General features: G+C 43.8%; 1 protein-coding gene across 4 annotated transcripts in view; it reads right to left on the minus strand.

The window, feature by feature from the left end:
- Positions 1-8,728: 8,728 nt before the first annotated feature.
- Positions 8,729-17,886, minus strand: part of elf2a (E74-like factor 2a (ets domain transcription factor)) — a 44,220-nt gene continuing 35,062 nt past the window's right edge. For 2 of the 4 annotated variants that reach the window (XM_086131601.1, XM_086131610.1), the window contains 6 exons: positions 16,322-16,426; positions 11,910-12,029; positions 11,674-11,757; positions 10,432-10,624; positions 10,089-10,319; positions 8,729-9,803 (listed from right to left, as the gene is read on the minus strand). In XM_086131601.1, the coding sequence (XP_085987727.1) occupies positions 9,290-9,803; positions 10,089-10,319; positions 10,432-10,624; positions 11,674-11,757; positions 11,910-12,029; positions 16,322-16,426 (1,247 nt within the window). In that variant the 3' untranslated portion in view covers positions 8,729-9,289. Of the gene's footprint in view, positions 9,805-10,088; positions 10,320-10,431; positions 10,625-11,673; positions 11,758-11,909; positions 12,030-16,321; positions 16,427-17,886 lie in introns of all 4 variants that reach the window. The other 2 variants (XM_086131620.1, XM_086131627.1) reach the window with 2 other exon arrangements.

Raw genomic sequence — 17,886 nt, forward strand, 5'->3', positions numbered from 1 at the left:
CACAACTTGAGATTGATGAGGTACAACGCAGGTTCCATGGTGAAGGGCCCCAGGCTGCCAGATCAGAGGAGGAGGTCATACCAGAGATTGGGAGGCAAGCCCCAATGAATGCAGATGATGAGATTGGGAGGCCAGCCCCAATGAATGAAATGCTGAGCGAGGCAGCAACTGACATGAAAGCTAAGATCATGGCGAGAATGAAAGCTGGGCAACCTAGAAACCGATTACAACGGCTATGTGAAGTACCACCTGAAAGTCTCATGGAAAGCATGAATGCAGCACTGAGGGCGATCCCTACCATAACGATCACGGAAACCAATGAGCTGATATACGCTTCAGCATCAGTGATCCTAGAGATGCTTGGCGATAAGAGCAACCATGGAAGCCATGAGATACGTTACCCACCATGGAAAAGACGGTTGGAGGCTAAGATCAAGGCAGCTCGGAAAGATGTGAGTCAATTGACGGAGGCCCAGAGAGGTGTGATGAAAAGGCCGATACCCGAGAGGTACATCCAGATGACCATACCTGAAGCACTCGAAACTGCCAAACAAAGGCTCCAAGCCTTGTCCAGCCGCCTAAAGCGGTACACGAAAGAGAATGAGGCCAGACGAATAAACAGGCTGTTCGCAACACAACCTGCGAAAGTGTACGCTCAGTGGCAGGGTCCTAACAACAGAGCTGACCCACCAAGACTGGAAACTGAAAGGTACTGGAAAGGCATATGGGAGAAGGAGGTTGCACATAACAGCAGTGCACAATGGCTGGTGACCCTGAGAGAGGAGCACAGCAACCTCCCTGAACAGAACCCAGTTACCATAACAGTGGCAGACATACAGGAAAGAGTCTCAGATATGAAGAACTGGACAGCACCAGGCCCGGACATGGTCCACACCTACTGGCTAAAGAAACTCACAGCACTCCATGAGCGCCTAGCAGCACAAATGAACCAGCTGCTGAGGGATGGGACTCACCCAGGATGGCTAACCGAAGGGCGAACGATCTTGATCATGAAGGATCTCTCAAAGGGTGCATCCCATCCAACTATCGACCAATATCCTGTCTCTCCACAACATGGAAGCTCATGTCAGGCATCATTGCGGCTAAGATAAGTGGACACATGGATCAGTACATGTGCGAAGCACAGAAGGGCGTTGGTAGAGATACCAGAGGAGCCAAACATCTCCTGGTTGACAGAACAGTCGCACAAGACTGCAGGTCCCGACATACCAACCTGTGCACAGCCTGGGGATTGATTACAACGACTCTATGACTATGATACTATGACTCGATGCCACATACATGGATCACTGAATGCTTGGAGTTGTATAAGGTGAGCAGGACCCTAAGAGCCTTCGTTGCGAACTCGATGAGGATGTGGAAAACCACACTTGAAGCCAATGGCAAGCCACTTACCCAAGTGTCCATCAAATGTGGCATATACCAAGGTGATGCACTCTCCCCACTGCTGTTCTGCATAGGACTGAACCCCCTAAGCCAAGTAATCACGAAGACAGGCCATGGATACCGCCTCAGAAATTGAGCGACAATCAGTCACCTCCTCTACATGGATGACATAAAGCTGTATGCTAAGAGCGAAAGGGACATAGACTCCCTGATCCACACGACCAGGATCTACAGCAGCGACATCGGGATGTCATTCGGGCTTGAGAAATGTAGTCGGATGGTGACTAAGAGAGGAAAAGTAGTCCGCACTGAAGGGGTCTCACTCCCTGAAGGAACAATAGCAGACATTGAGGACAGCTACAAGTACCTCGATAGACCATGTAGAGGAGGGGGAGCTGTAAATTTGCTTTTGGTCCTCCTTGGACACAGGTTATTTTATCTCTCTATAAGGTGGAAGAAGACCCCACACCACGTCGTCTTTTCTTCAGTTTATCACAACGCAACACGAATCGATTCGGGCTCCTGTGAGTCTCAGATTTCATCAGGAAGCCCCGAACAACTACAGTCACACGTATATTTAGGCATAATATTTAAATGAGGGGCGGGCAGTCCTTCCCCTTATGTAAAAATCAGAGACAAAGAAGGTCAAGCAAAGTTCGATCTTGACATGATGACAAAGTACAGACCACATCTGCTCGCCACAAATCTTGAGATTAGGGTTCCTCTTCGAGGGCACTTGACACCCTTCAGGGACTTTTACGAGGTGGCGGAGGCAAGAAAACCCTCGGGGGGCTGTTAATCATTCAAGGGGAGATATGACCCCAACTTCACCCTACATTCTTTGTTTTAAGTACTTTAGCAGATGTTCAGGACAGAGACTAGTATCAATAGTACTCATAGCAAGGTGAAATTCCTCAACAATGTGCTCCTACTACTTTTAGAGGAATAATTCCTGAACAACCACAAGCCAATGGCAACCTTGAACTGGCAACAAGGAAAGCGGCTACGGCCAAATACCTCCAGCGAGTGAGGCAAGTCCTAAGAAGCCAGCTCAATGGCAAGAATAAGACCCGGGCAATAAACAGCTATGCCCTGCCAGTGATCAGATACCTTGCAGGAATAATAAGGTGGCCAAAGGAAGAGATTCAGACCACGGACGTTAAGACCCGAAATCTCCTAACCATGCATGGGGGGTTCCATCCCAAATCCAGTACCCTGAGACTGTACGCAAGCCGAAAGGAAGGAGGCCGGGGACTAGTGAGTGTGAGAGCCACTGTCCAGGATGAAACATCCAAGCTCCATGAATACATCAAGGAGAAGGCTCCAACGGATGACGTACTCAGAGAATGTCTCAGACAATGGGGAACAGAGGATGAGGCGCTGGAAGAGGGACCATCATGGGAGGACAAGCCCCTACACGGGGAATACCACCGGACCATAACTGAAGTGGCTGATCTCAAGAAGTCCTATCAGTGGCAAGAGAGGGCTGGCCTGAAGGACAGCACAGAGGCACTCATCCTGGCTGCTCAGGAGCAGGCCCTGAGCACCAGAGCCATTGAGGCCCAGATATACCACACCAGACAAGACCCAAGGTGTAGGTTGTGCAAAGAGGCACCTGAGACGATCCAACACATTACTGCAGGGTGTAAGATGCTGGCAGGGAAAGCCTACATGGAACGTCATAACCAGGTGGCTGGCATAGTCTACCGAAACATCTGTGCGGAGTATGGACTGGAAACCCCAAGGTCAAAATGGGAAACACCTCCGAAGGTGGTGGAGAATGACAGAGCGAAGATCCTGTGGGACTTCCAGATCCAGACTGACAAAATGGTAATGGCGAACCAACCAGATATCGTGATCATAGATAAAGGGCAGAGGAAAGCCGGTCCCAAGTGATGGAAACATCAGAAAGAAGGAACACGAGAAACTCGAGAAATACCAAGGGCTCAGAGAGGAGCTGGAGAGAGCCTGGAAGGTAAAGGTGACAGTCGTGCCTGCGGTGGTCGGAGCACTCGGGCCAGTGACCCCCAAACTAGATGAATGGTTGCAACAGATCCCGGGAACAACATCGGACATCTCAGTCCAGAAATGTGCAGTGCTGGGAACAGCAAGGATACTGCGCAGAACCCTCAAGCTTCCTGGCCTCTGGTAGAGGACCCGAGCTGAATGAGGGACGGACACCACCCGAGGGGTGAGACGAGGATTTAATTTTTTATATATATCTCAGAGGCGATTGCTTTAACCCTTATATTATGTTAAGGGTCAATTTGACCCATTTCAGTTTTTGCGGTGACCAAAGCACTGGATATCCTTTCTTTTTCTTCATGAAATTTAGTGACTTTTCCTCATCTAGGGTCATGAACTGGTGGGTAAAATCTGGACACTCTGATGTGTAGTGGGATGTCTGTGCACCGTTTGAATACAAATACGATGTTGGGGTCATTTTGACCCAGACACTTTAATGTGGGCAAGAAGCTTTTCAGATCCAAAAGAAACATGTCTAATTGATGAACAGTACTTTGTTTTGACTGCTCAGTGACTGCCAGATACCCAGCCAGGTATGTGTAGAGCAGGAACTTTCTCTCATTTGAAACGTCACTCTTCTCATGTCATTTGTTTGACCAACATACCAAAAATGATTCTCCAGAAAATTTACAGCTGAATAAGCTTCATCACAGAGTTTGAACTGGGATAGTGATGCAGAGGAAGATATTTCAGAGACAGAGGATCTTTCTGGCACGTATGGCATCAAAATATGGGCAGCCTGTGATGCAATATCTAGTTTTGCATGGAATATGCAAGTGCATACTGGAAAGCTACCTGGAGGAGCATCTGAGAAGATTCAGATGATGGGTGTGGTGCTGAAGATGAGTGAAGGACTGCAAAGTCATAACTTCTTTACAATATTACGGCCTTGGAGATGAAGTTCAGGAGAGAAAGCTGACTATGTTGGCAACAGTCAGAAGAAATAAGACAGAAATTCCCGGTGAAATTCTGAAGATGCAGGGCAGACCTCTGCATTCCTCAGTATTTGTTTTCACTGAGAAAGCAGCAGTTGTTTCAAACTGCCCAAAGAAAAACAAAAATGTTCTTGTAATGAGCACAATGCACACAGATGCATCTCTGAGCACAAGAGAAGACATGAAGCCACAAATGATCCTGGATTACAACTCCACCAAAAGGGGATTTGACAATCTGACAGCACACATACAACTGCCAATGCAATACATTGTAGATAAAACACTGAAAATCTCAGAAAAGTTAAATGAAAAAAATAAGCGTGACATGGAAAAACTTTAAACAGTTCTTAAATATACTTTTGGGATTAAAAATCTGTTGTCCGTCTCTTATCTGAATGTTTACATCATTTTAAACAAAGTTGTTACTGGTGTAACCTGTTTTTTGACTATTTTGTGTGGATTTTTACAGTGCGGGTCAAAATGACCCACAACATAATCAATGTGATTTTTTTTCAACATAATATGAGGGTTAAGACTGCAAGGGAAGCTCAGCTTTAATTAAAACCTTAGTACCGGGTTCTGTCCAAAATGTCAATTTTGGACTACCGGAAGGTCACCACGTCTTCAAATCCCGGTACGAAGGTTTTAAACTATGTGGACGCTGAGCGTCTACAGCGCGGAAGCTGGGCGTCTAGAGCAGGGGTGGCCAACCAGTCAGAGACGAAGAGCCATTTTTTTTACTGTGTTACTGCAAAGAGCCACATCATACCCTTCCTCGCGCGCGCGCGCACATGCAAACGCACACACACACACTTTTTTGGCCAAAGATCAACTTTTGAAGCGACCAACTTCCCACGAACAACCCGATCGCGCAGGTGCGCGCGCACACACACACACACACACACACACACACACACACACACACACACACACACACACACACACACACACACACACACACACACACACACACACACACACACACACACACGTGGGTTCCCACCAGTGCACTCACGCACATATGCACGAACACCACAATGAGCAACAGTCGGAACGGGCCGAAAATGAACGAAAGCTAAAGATACAGACTTGGGACCAGTTCACTGGCTCCCGGTCGATTCTGATCGACGTATTGGGCACCCCTGCCTTAAAATCAGAGGTAATTCGCTGACTAGCTTAGCGCTTAGTGCTGTTGTTTGTGCATGAGTGGTGATGCAGTCGTCTGATTGGTTGGCCTCTATGTCAATCAAGTAACGGGATTGAAGATAGGCTGACATAGTACGTTCTGTGTAGTTAGCGCCTTTGTTTGAATGGCATCGCCATTGCCGAGGCGTTTTCGACGCTTGTCGTGTGAAAGCCCGGGAGCCGCATTGAACCAGCCAAAGAGCCGCATGTGGCTCGCGAGCCGCGGGTTGGCCACCCCTGGTCGAGAGAGTTCAGAGCCCATTGTCCCAATGCATTGAAATGAGATGAATCATTGGATAAATGCTGGTTTTGTCCCGCCCATTGGACGCTCAGCGTCTCTAGGAGTCTATGGACAGTGGGCGTTTATCGGCTGACCCGGACGCTCAGCTTTTCTGCATGATGATTGGATGATCTGTCTGAGTCTGAATCTCTTTTTGATTGACAGCGAAATGAGCCAATCACTGATCTTTTGGTGTCTGCATCTGTGGGAGCAATTTTCAATTCTCATTTTGTTCTGAGTTGAACTGGAGACTTCTAATCGTCTTTGCGACACTCTCTTTGTTGAAAACGACTAGCGACAAATTAATCTTTTATTTCTGTGGGTTTTATTGTAGTTGCTTCTTGGAATTAGTCAATCCAGGGAAGTTTGATGAGATGAGACGAGTGTTTCCAGAGGAGGCATTTCAGAGTGTCGTGAAAGGTTTTGGCCAGTTCTTTGATTCAGCAAGACTGAGGTCTGAACTTCAAGTCCTATACTCAAACCAGGACTTGCATGGCTACAGGGGAAAGCTGTGTTATTTCTTTTTGTTTCTGAAAGACATGGAGTTAGACAGTGCAATGCCTCAGGTCTACAAACTGCTGTCATTCGTGGCAACAATTGGAGCTACATCTGCAGGTGTAGAGAGGAGCTTCTCCTGTCTAAAGCGGCTCAAGTCTTACACCCGCAACACCATGGGCCAAGGCGGTTTAAGCAGCCTAGCTCTGCTGGCCATAGAGAGCTCACTAGGAGTCCCTGGAAAAGACGCCTTGTTGGTATGACAAGGTTACAGATCATTTTCTTGAAAAGGAACGGAGAGTAGAATTCACGTATAAACGAGCACATTTTATGATGTCGGCTGAAATTGAACTTCCCCTCCTTGACAGACCAGCATCCATCCGCCACTGATATATATAGACACATACATATATACATACAGTGTTGTTCAAAATAATAGCAGTGCAATGTTACTAACCAGAATATCCCTGGTTTTTAGTATATTTTTTATTGTTACATGCCAGACAAGTTACCAGTAGGTGCAGTAGATTTTCAGAAAACAAACAAGACCCAGAATTCATAATAGGCACGCTCCGAAGGCTGTGCAATTGGGCAAATAGTTCAAAGGGGTGTGTTCAAAAAAATAGCAGTGTCTGCTGTTGACTGTACAGACTCAAAATTATTTTGTATTTCCAAAGAAAAAGGTAGGATTTAGCAATCCTAACATTTAGTTGCTTGACCACAGTTTTTTATAACTGCTTCACATCTGTGTGGCATAGAGTCAACCAACTTGTGGCACCTTTCAGTTGTTATTTCACTCCATGATTGCTTCACAACATTCCACAATTCATTTACATTTCTTGGTTTTGCTTCACAAACAGCATTTTTGATATCACCCCACAAATTCTCGATTGGATTGAGATCTGGGGATTGGGCTGGCCACTCCATAACATTAATTTTATTGGTTTGGAACCAAGACTTTGCTTGTCTACTGGTGTGTTTGGGGTCATTGTCTTGTTGAAACGCCCATTTCAAGGGCATGTCCTCTTCAGCATAAGGCAACATAACCTCTTCAAGTATCTTGATATACACAAACTGATCCATGATCCCTGGTATGCGATAAACGGGCCCAACACCAGAGGAGGAGAAACATGCCCAGACCATGATACTTGCACCACCATGCTTCACTGTCTTCAATGTGTACTGAGGTTCGAATTCAGAGTTTGGGGGCCGTCTCACACACGGTCTGTGGCCCCTGGACCCAAAAAGGACAATTTTACTTTCATCAGTCCACAAAATGTTCCTCCATTTTTCTTTCGACCAGTTGATGTGTTCTTTGGCGAATTGTAACCTCTTCTGCACATGCCTTTTTTGTAACAGAGGGACTTTGTGTGGGATTCTTGAAAATAAATTTGCTTCACACAGACGTCTTCTAACTGTCACAGCACTTACAGGTAACTGCAGACTGTGTTTGATCATCCTGGAGCTGATCATTGGCTGAGCCTTTGCCATTCTGGTTATTCACCGGTCCATTTTAATAGTTGTCTTCCGTTTTCTTCCACGTGTCTGGTTTTCTACCCATTTTGAGGCATTGGAGATCATTTTAGCTGAACAGCCAATAATTCGCACCTCTTTATAGATTTTTCCCTCTCCAATCAACTTTTTAATCAAATAACGCCATTCTTCGGAGCAGTGTCTTGAACGACCCATTTTCCTCAAATGCATGATCAACCTGTGCTGGCTTCATCATCCTTAAATAGGCGCCACCTGATTCACACCTGTTTTTGTTTTTTTTCTTCCCGAAAATTGATGAACTCAGAGATTGGTTGCCACACTGCTATTTTTTTTTAACACACCCCTTTGAACAATTTGCCCAATTGCACAGCCTTCGGAGCGTGCCTATTATGAATGCTGGGTCTTGTTTGTTTTCTGAGAATCTACTGCACCTACTGGTAACTTGTCTGGCATGTAACAATAAGAAATATACTAAAAACCAGGGATATTCTGGTTAGTCACATTGTACTGCTATTATTTTGAACAGCACTGACATTGGTTGCCAGCCAATCTCAGGGCACACATAGACAAACAACCATCCGCACTCACACTCATACAGAGGGAGAATTTAGAGCAAGGGTGGGTAATTCCAGTCCTGGAGGGCCGCTATCCTGTTGCACAGACTCCTGATTCAAATGACCAGATCATCATTTACTATTTCGATCAAACTACTATATTTAAATTAACAAATATTGTTTGCAATGTGCAATCAGGCAACTCAAGTTTCTTTAAAAACATTGTTTGAAGGTAACTGTGACGAAGTGTTAGTTTAAACACCATATGCTTTACAAATGGCGCCCACATGGCTCAACCCACCAAATTTTCTCTCACATTTTGCAGCTGAAATGATAGACAAAATGAAAGACAATTCTTTTTTCTCATTTTTATAACACATTTTTGTAAAACTGATAGTACAAGAAATAATTGTATACTATACTTCATATGTGGAGCACAAATCTACCTTATTTGGATATTGACATCCTTTGACTCCCTTTTAAATTGCAGTAAAAAAAAAAAAAAGCAGTGTATTTAACAGTGCAAGGTAAGGACAAAACTCTTCAGACAAGAACAGGTTGAAAAACAGATGAAATCAACCAAACAAACTTCGTCTAGGAGAAGAAAACATACCTGCTGTGTATCAAAATGCTCTGTAGATTTCCATTTACAATTTGTTTTTTTTCGGTGAGTTTACATACAGTTTGACCGCAAATGTTTCATTTGCAATCTAAGGCTGCCCATCTTCTTTGAGCGAGTTTTTTCACACACCGGTTCCATTCCTCTTTTGTGGGGTTGCAATTTGTCCACGATGAGAGCAGCCAGTCAAAGTGCTCTGTTGTGGGTCCAGGAGGTGGGTTTGATATGACTTGCCTTCCTTCTGCAGTATCTACAGTCATTCCCCCCGAGAGCATCCCACCTGAGGTTTGACTTCTCAGGAAGTTGGGCTTTCTTCTGGTGCTACTGGCTGACTGGAGAGGGTCGATACCTCAGATTGTGCTGCTTGCGGCTGAGTGACGGAGGACTCCTTGAGCTGGGTAGGACTTTGGACATGTTGCACCGTGAGCTGCGGTTTGGCTAGGATAAGTTGTGGCACTGGTGTGCCTGCTGCTAGATGGACGGTAGGGGTTGTTGCTGGCTTTGGGACAGCCTGCGCTAGATGTGTTGTGACAGGTTTGGCCTGTACGAGCTGAGTCACCTGGCTTGACTGACTTGCCTGCATGAGTGTGGCAAGCTGGTTGGCTGGGATCGTGATGATTGTGATTTTATCACCTGTTTTGGAACCAGACGGCAGCATGGTGGGCAGGGTCTGGATGACCAATTTTGGGGGCGCACTAGCACTAGCTACTGTAACTGGGCCTCCTGCCGTGGTGGTTAGGATTGCCGAAGAATTTAATGTCACTTGCCCAAGAGAGTTAGTCATGACCACAGGCATGGCACGAATGGGCCTGTTGGAGAAGGAAACACAGAATCATGAACACCAGCTACCCAAAAAATTACTGAACATGTGGTGTTTTCCGGGAAGCACGCAGCTATTGAGCAGTATTTAACGACTTCAAGATAGCAACAAAGACACTGAGATGATCAACATAAAATGTTGAAGTGAACAATCTCAACAATTATACACTGAATAAATAGAAATGTTTATTAGACACTTGCTCGGTGTGGCTTATGACAAACTAAATCAAGCGGAATGAAAAAAAAAATGCAAAAAGTGCACGAAAGTGTAAGACCTGGTGGTGGTGGTGTTGGGGATGATTGTGACATAAGCTTGCTGAGGATGGTAGGCAGCACTAGTGTTGGTGCCCAGCATTTCGGGACCCTGGTGGCTGGACAACACGCCCTCGCTGTCTTCACCTTCATCGTTATCCTCAATGACCCGAATGTTCTTTGGCATGTCTTTGAATTGGTAAGCCAACCTCTGACCCTCCACCTTTGCCAGGATTCCACGCTGGTAGTAATATCTGCATGTGAACACACTGGACTTTTGACATTGTACAACATGCTTATGTGTTTAGTTGGGATGCTTAATTTGAAACAAATGATTGAAGTTTTAGTTTGTGCAGAATGGCTGACCTGAGGGCTCGGCCCATTGTTTCATAGTTCATATCGGGTTTATTCTTGTGTTTCCCCCAAAGTTTGGACACGGCCTTGGAGTCGACCAATTTGAAGATTCCCTTTTCCCTCTGCATCCACTTAATGTAGCGAGGACATGTGTTTTTGTCCTGCAATAGTTCCAGCAAAAACTCCCACAGGTAGGTGGTGTTCCCTGAGAGGAAAAAAACATGATGTAAAATTATCTTTGAGCTTACCAAATAAAAAAAACACCAAATATCTAACTAAGGAAATGGGACTTAACCTGACAATTGAATTGTTACAGCGGTGTCAAATGTAGAACTACCAACCTACAGAACTTCACTTCCATCACAATTTGCCCAAATTTCCATCATTTTTTCACGTTTTGTCAAGAACATTTCTACCGGACGCTATTGCAGCATACTATGTACAGTAATGCTATTTTTAAAAAGAAAGAAATAAATATACATATTTTTGTCAACTGAAAATGACATCTCAGTTGCTCAGGGGTCAGATAACGACCAATCACGACTCAACCGTTTTCTGGAGTTGATCCATGATTGGGTGTGACCTGAGCCCTGAGCATTTGTGATGTAATCTTCAATCAACGACAACTGGCAAAATGGCTGCTCCTGAGATGGACAAAACACAATATTAATCAGAATGCCATGTTTAGACGATTGGAGGCGCATAGAACATATTAAAGAAAGAACATTTTGGGACTAATAAAGGTTATCTTATCTTGTAGCTCATAAAAATATTTATTATATTTACACACATTGAACTTTATAGGCATGCCCTCTTGAAGAGTTGTTTTCAAAACTCTTTTATTTGGTGTGTCACATTCATTTTACATGGACTGCTGGAGAGTTAGACAATTGCCTCTCTCATACATAGATTTTGGCAGCCCCATAGAAATACCAAAATGCTTGTGCCAAAGCGAACTACAAGCCTTGGTTTTCCACATGTTCTCTAACATTAAACTTTAATCGACATGATCATTCCAGGAAAAGGCCACCAGGCTCTATCCCACATGTAAAAGCAATGCCACACGTTCTGCCATGTTCTAGACAGGAAGAGTTTCGAGTTAAACATTTTCACATGCCTGCCACTGTGGGAAGATGAGACTCCCCTTGTACATTGTTTTGATTTTTAGGGTGATCACTTAAATAATAAATGGTAAAACAAATGAATAAATAATACGGGCAGGAATAAATCAAAACATAAGGCATGCCCATCTACCTTTTCCTTCCCTCTGTCTCTTCTTAATCCCCAGGTCAAAGGTACCGTTGGATGTAGGTTGGTGCATCTTTGTCTTACGTCCACCTAAAATTAGAAAATAAACAACTGTAATTTCCAGCTTTCCTATATCACTGTACACTGAAGCAGTCTCTCTGCCTGTCTGCTAACATCAAGCATCAAAAAGAGATGATTCGTAGCACCACTCCAGTTTCGTATGACAGTCTGTTGACACTGACCTCCTCTCTTCTTTTTGGCAACAGGTTCATTATCAGGCGGGATGGGGAAGGATTCTTCCTCCTCCATCGGTCCACACTCTGTTGAAACCTCCACTATTGTCTCCATCATCACATCATCTGCTGGGCACCCAAAAAATTAGATTATCGATTTTTTGTCACCGTGGCTTTGCTCCCACAACAAATTGGTTGGGTGGCTAATGACAATTTTTTTCGAAATATTTTCTGCCAGTTCTTTCTATAAAGATTTTCATAACTCACTATATGGTATTAGAGATATTCTACAAATACTTAGTACAGGGGTCGCCAACCCAAAATGTTGAAAGAGCCATATAGGACAAAAAAACAAAAAACAAATATGTCTGGAGCCGCAAAAAAATAACTGTCTGTAAGTGTGTTGTATATGTGCGGGTCGATCACGGTAGGTTGGTTGAACGAAAAGTAGATCGTCAAAAAAGGTTGGGCACCCCTGCTCTACAGAATGCACCGCACGGAAAAAACATTTACCGTATTTTCACGACTATAAGGCGCCATTAAAAGTCTTAAATTTTCTCCAAAATGGACAGGACGCCTTATAATATGGAGCGTCTAGTGTATGAGCCGAGTTCCAAAGCATGACTGAGAGCGCTTCTGGCCAACACGCTGTTTATATAGAGAAAAGGCGGAGTGAGTGACGACAGGCATGCGGAAGTCCGCCAATGAGTGAAGGGTGGGCGTGTAAGAAGACGCAAAAGGCACGCCCCTAGCAGGTACCAGTCGCAATGAGTGAAGGGTGGGCGTGTAAGAGGACGCTAAAGGCACGCCCCTAGCAGGTACCAGTCGCCAATGAGTGAAGGGTGAGCGTGTAAGAGGTGAAGAGAAAAACGTGAGTACATTGTAAAATGGCGAAATAAAGTACAACCGAACTCAGTTTTGCTTCCGTTGCCTTTTTAAAAACGTGTTTTTAGCGTGCGTGCATGCATGCCGTATGTTTAAGCTGGCGTATGTTTTACCATGCCTGGCTGCGCCCAATAATACAGTGCGTTTGTGAATGTGTCAAACACAGAAATAGCACCCGTTACCGAGACTGCGCCCAACAATACGGTGCGCCGAATGGTCGTGTAAATACGGTAATCAGGAAGGCTCATTGTGTAATTGTAGCAAATTTAGTAATTTTGATAGTAGGCTAATATAGCTCATGTAGATATAGATACATGTTGCAGCTCCAAAAAAGGGAGAGCTGTGGTGTTGTTGTTTTTTTAAACACACACTTTATTAATGGTTATCACAGTCTTGCCTTCTCTTCTTCTGTTGAAAGAAATTAAACGATTCCTTCAATGAAACTACGAAAATTAAAAATAAGAGATCAAAACAGAAAATGAAGCGAGGAAATCACAAAATAAATTCTCTAGCCCCCCTGCAGAATTTATTTTGTGATTTCCTCGTTTGTGAATACACAACAAAGGAATAAAAAACAAAAACTTCTGAGACAGTCCAGTCTCCAACATCTAACTAACATCTGATCGTACTGTTGGGGCTATGCTCAAGGAAATGCCGGGGGGGGAGGGGGGGTGCTATAGAATTTATTTTGGGATTTCCTCGCTTGATTTTCTGTTTTTATGCATTATTTTCAATTTTTGTAGTTTCATTGAAGAAATTGTTAATTTACGTTTTTCGGAGGCAGTCATGAACGCCTCTCGAGTCGAGCGTAACGACATCTAGTGGATGCATTGTACATTGCGCCTTATAATCCAGTGCATCCAAAATATGAAAAAAATTAAAAAATAGCCCATTCATTGAAGGTGTGCCTCATAATTCAGTGCACCATTGAGTGCGGAAAATACGGTAATCCTTTTTTTCTAAATACATTAAATATAAACTACACTAAAACAACTGTCCATAGGAAAATATCAAATATATCTAAATATCTGGAAGCAGGGCTCAATGATGTGCCCTAATTTCACAATGCCGCACCTGAAAAGAAACCGAGGTTGCACATGTGCAACCTGCCTGCCGATCGAGGATAGGGAAAATTAAGTCTCCCATACTCTCAAGCCTCACTCAACAGACACGCATATCATGGTCCGAGCCAATCATAGATCGTGAAGGAAGCGGCACTCTGGTTGGCCATAGTGCATATAGTCTTGTATTTTGTGTCTTTATTTTTTAATTATTGAATACTCAACACGGCTGTCTCACTCGAGCGGATAAGACAAGCACAGATTGTCTCACACACACAACCTGGGGAAATAAAAACGATGAGGTATTGTCAGATATTGTCATATCATAGCGGTCTGTGGGACAAATGTTCCCCAAAACTATCATTATTATTAAACAAGCAAAATAAATAAATAAATAAAAGCACCTGTCTGGCTATTGGATGTGTATTTGGAACTGAGTAAATATTAGATTTGTTTTAGAATTGAAAATGAAGCCCATAATTTCTTTCCTCATAATTAAGTGATTCCTCATTTTTAACAAAACAGCAAAAAACTTGTTTGACAATGATTTTTTTTTTTTTGCTTTTTTAGTACTTCTTCAAACTCAAAAGGTCTAATTTTGATTCATATGAATCCACAGTTTTTTCCGGGGTTTGTAAAGTGAACTTCTGGCACAAGCCATGGAAGTAAAGAAAGTCTTAAAAGTATTGTATTGTTTGCAATATATTCAGAAAAAGAGTGGTAAATAAAAAGACTTGATAACGTCGACCTATACTTGTATGATAATTAATTGAATTAAAAAGGTTACCGAACACTTTAAAGCACCAAAGTAGCAACATGGCAGCAAGCAACATGTACAGTATGTCTTAATTTCTCACCTTTTTGAAGTGGCAACCTTTTGAAATATCCAAACTGAATGTTAAATTGCTGCAACTGGCTAATGACAAGCTCAGTGTACGCTGCCTACCGCTCAACGACAGCCAGGAGACCCTTGTGTGGATGAGCGGTTCTGATAATGAATGGATGGGTGGAAAAAAAAAATACCGTATTTTCACGACCATTCGGCACACTGTATTGTTGGGCGCAGTCTCATTAACGGGTGCTATTTCTGTATTTGACACATAGACAAAACACACTGTATTATTGGGCGCAATTTTACAGTGGTAAAACATACGCCAGCTTAAACATACGGCATGCATGCGCGCACGCTAAAAACACACGTTAGCTTGAAGCATACGGTAGCATGCCAAGACATACGGATACACGCTAAAACCACGTTTTTAAAAAGGCAACGGAAGCAAAACTGAGTTCGGTTGTATTTTATTTAGCCATCGTACAATGTACTCACGTTTTTCGATCAATCATCACCCAGAAATCCATCAAAGTCCTCATCTTCTGTATCAGAATTGAACAATTGTGCAAGTACCGGTAATCCATCAAAAACGCCGGGTTCCCTCTCATTGTCAGAGTCACTCTCATTGCCATGTGGCTCCATAGAAATGATGCCGGCTTTGCCAAAAGCTCGAACAACAGTGCAAGCTGACACGTTCGTCCAAGCAGCCACAATCCATTTGCAAATTGTGGCGTAACTCGCCCGGCGCTGCCTCTCACTCTTTGTAAAGTTGTGTTTGCCATCGATCATCCATTGTTCCCATGCCGCTCGCAACTTTACTTTGAACGCCCGGTCGCAACTTTACTTTGAACGCCTGGTTGATGCCGATGTCCAGCGGTTGGAGTTCTTTAGTCAAGCCTCCGGGAATGACGGCAAGCTCAGAGTTCATTTGCTTGACTTGGTTTTTCACCGCTGCTGTGAGATGGGCACGCATGCCAAAAGCATAACCGATGGCTTGAAGTTTGAACTGAGCTTCGTAGGCGTGTCTCTTTGTAGAATTTATTTTCGGGGGTTCTTAGAAATCAAAACCCAAGTTGTTTTGCAATAATACACAGGTGTTTAATTATACAGGTGTTGGTACCTGCTTGGGGCGTCCCTTTAGCGTCCACTTACACGCCCACCCTTCACTCATTGGCGGACATCTTCGCCGCATGCCTGTCCTCACTCACGTCCGCCTTTTCTCTCTCTCTCCATATATGTATATATATACACGCCCACCCTTCACTGATTGGCCGACTTCTTTGCCGCATGGCTGTCCACACTCACTTCCGCCTTTTCTCTATATAAACAGCGTGTCGGCTGTCAGTCAGGTTTTGGAACTCAGTGCATACACAAGACGCTCCGCATCATAAGGCGTCCTGTCCATTTTGGAGAAAATTTAAGACTTTTAATGGCGCCTTATAGTCGTGAAAATACGGTACTCTGCTGCCTCAAGGGTTGAAACATGAACTATAATGGCATTCTTGGCGAGAAATATTTTGTCGTCGACCTTCTAGGTGCTCCTGTGACTTCTTTAGAAAAACTCTGAAGTAAGGCCCCAGTCACAGTATCATGGAGTAAATAGCAATAGATGCTGCCAGCTAAGGTAATGCAAGTGTTGTTACCTGTGTTGCGATCATGTAACCCTCCGGGAGACTCCATATGCAGAAGAGCTTCAGCTGCTTCAAAAGTTTTATCGAAACACACAATGTCCTGACTCGACATCTCCACTGAAAAAGACACAAAAGTATATAAGCATATACACACACGCGCGCGTGTGTGTGTGTGTGTATGCAGTATATATACAGGTACATATTAGAGCTGTCAGTTTAGCGCGTTATTATCGGCATTAATTTAAATGAAATTTAACGTGATTAAATTTTTTCTTGCGAGATTAATGTGGCACATATCACAGCGGATTTTACGTTGCTCTATAAATGAACCGGAAAAAAAACAACAAGCGCGCTGCAGAAGTCCACGCCCATGTCTGTTTTGCCAGCCACAGCAGCGCGAGACACCGAAAACGGATACTTAAAGAGTTTACGAATGGAAAGTTTACTTTAAAAAGTTGCCAGATAGTTCCAATGACAACACCAAAGTTACCTGGATGTTTTGCAGTCGTAAACTGAGCGATCATCAAAGATCGTCGAGTCAGAAATACCACACAAGCACACAGCTGATGTGAGTAATCCGCCCCCTTGTCTAAGACAGACAGCGATGGATCATTTCAAAGTGAAGAAAATGGATAACACGACTTAGAACAAATTTGCTGAAGCCATAGCTTGAAATATTAATTTATTTTTAAATTTAAAATACATTTATTTTCAGTGTGGTCTCTAGGTCGCTACCACTGCACTGCTGAACTCTCGACGTGCCACAGCTCACCTTCACTGTCAAACGAACACAGAGAAGCTCCACCCGCTATATTTATATGGACACGGAACAGGTAACAATCGCGTCAGTCGTATTCGACAGGCTACCGGCTCTTTATTCACCAGAGGCTCATCAACCTAGTCTCTTATTTCTCTCCCGAAACAGTGTCTTCTTCCGCTTGGTGTACCTTAGCCTTCCCCGCGACATACTATCTCTGTATACAGCTTGTAATGTAGGCTCTCGCTGGCAATCCGTAGTGGAGTCGTTAGACCAAATGCGAATGATTTCAGCTTGTGTCGAGCTGTGGACAATGTAGCCATACATTTAGCTCTGGCTTCAGCAAATTTATTCTTCGTTGTGTCATCCATTTTCTTCGCTTTGAAATGATCCATAGCTGTCTGTGTGAGACGAGGGGGCGGAGTATTCATATCAGCTGTGTGCTTGGCCATTAAGTGGTATTTCAGACTCGACGTGCAATAATGATAGCTCAGGTTATGACTGCAAAACATACAGGTAACTTTGGTCTTGTCAGTGGAACTATCTGGCAACTTTTTAGAAGCAAACTTTCCATTTATAAACTCTAAGTATCCGTTTTCGGTCTCTCGCGCTGCCGTGGCTGGCAAAACAGACATGTGCATGGACCTGTGCAGCGCGCTTGTTGATTTTGTTTCTGGTTTATTTATAGAGCAACGTAACATCCGCGGTGATATGTGCCGCGTTAATCTCGCGAGAAAAAATTTAATCCCGTTAAAATTCATTTAAATTAATGCGGCTCTACTCTGAGCGCCTCCCGGATGACCGAGCTTCTCACCTTATC

The sequence above is a fragment of the Hippocampus guttulatus genome, chromosome 2, assembly GCF_054856545.1.
Source record: "Hippocampus guttulatus isolate MCC_2025c chromosome 2, RoL_Hgut_1.0, whole genome shotgun sequence".
Lineage (NCBI taxonomy): Eukaryota > Metazoa > Chordata > Actinopteri > Syngnathiformes > Syngnathidae > Hippocampus > Hippocampus guttulatus.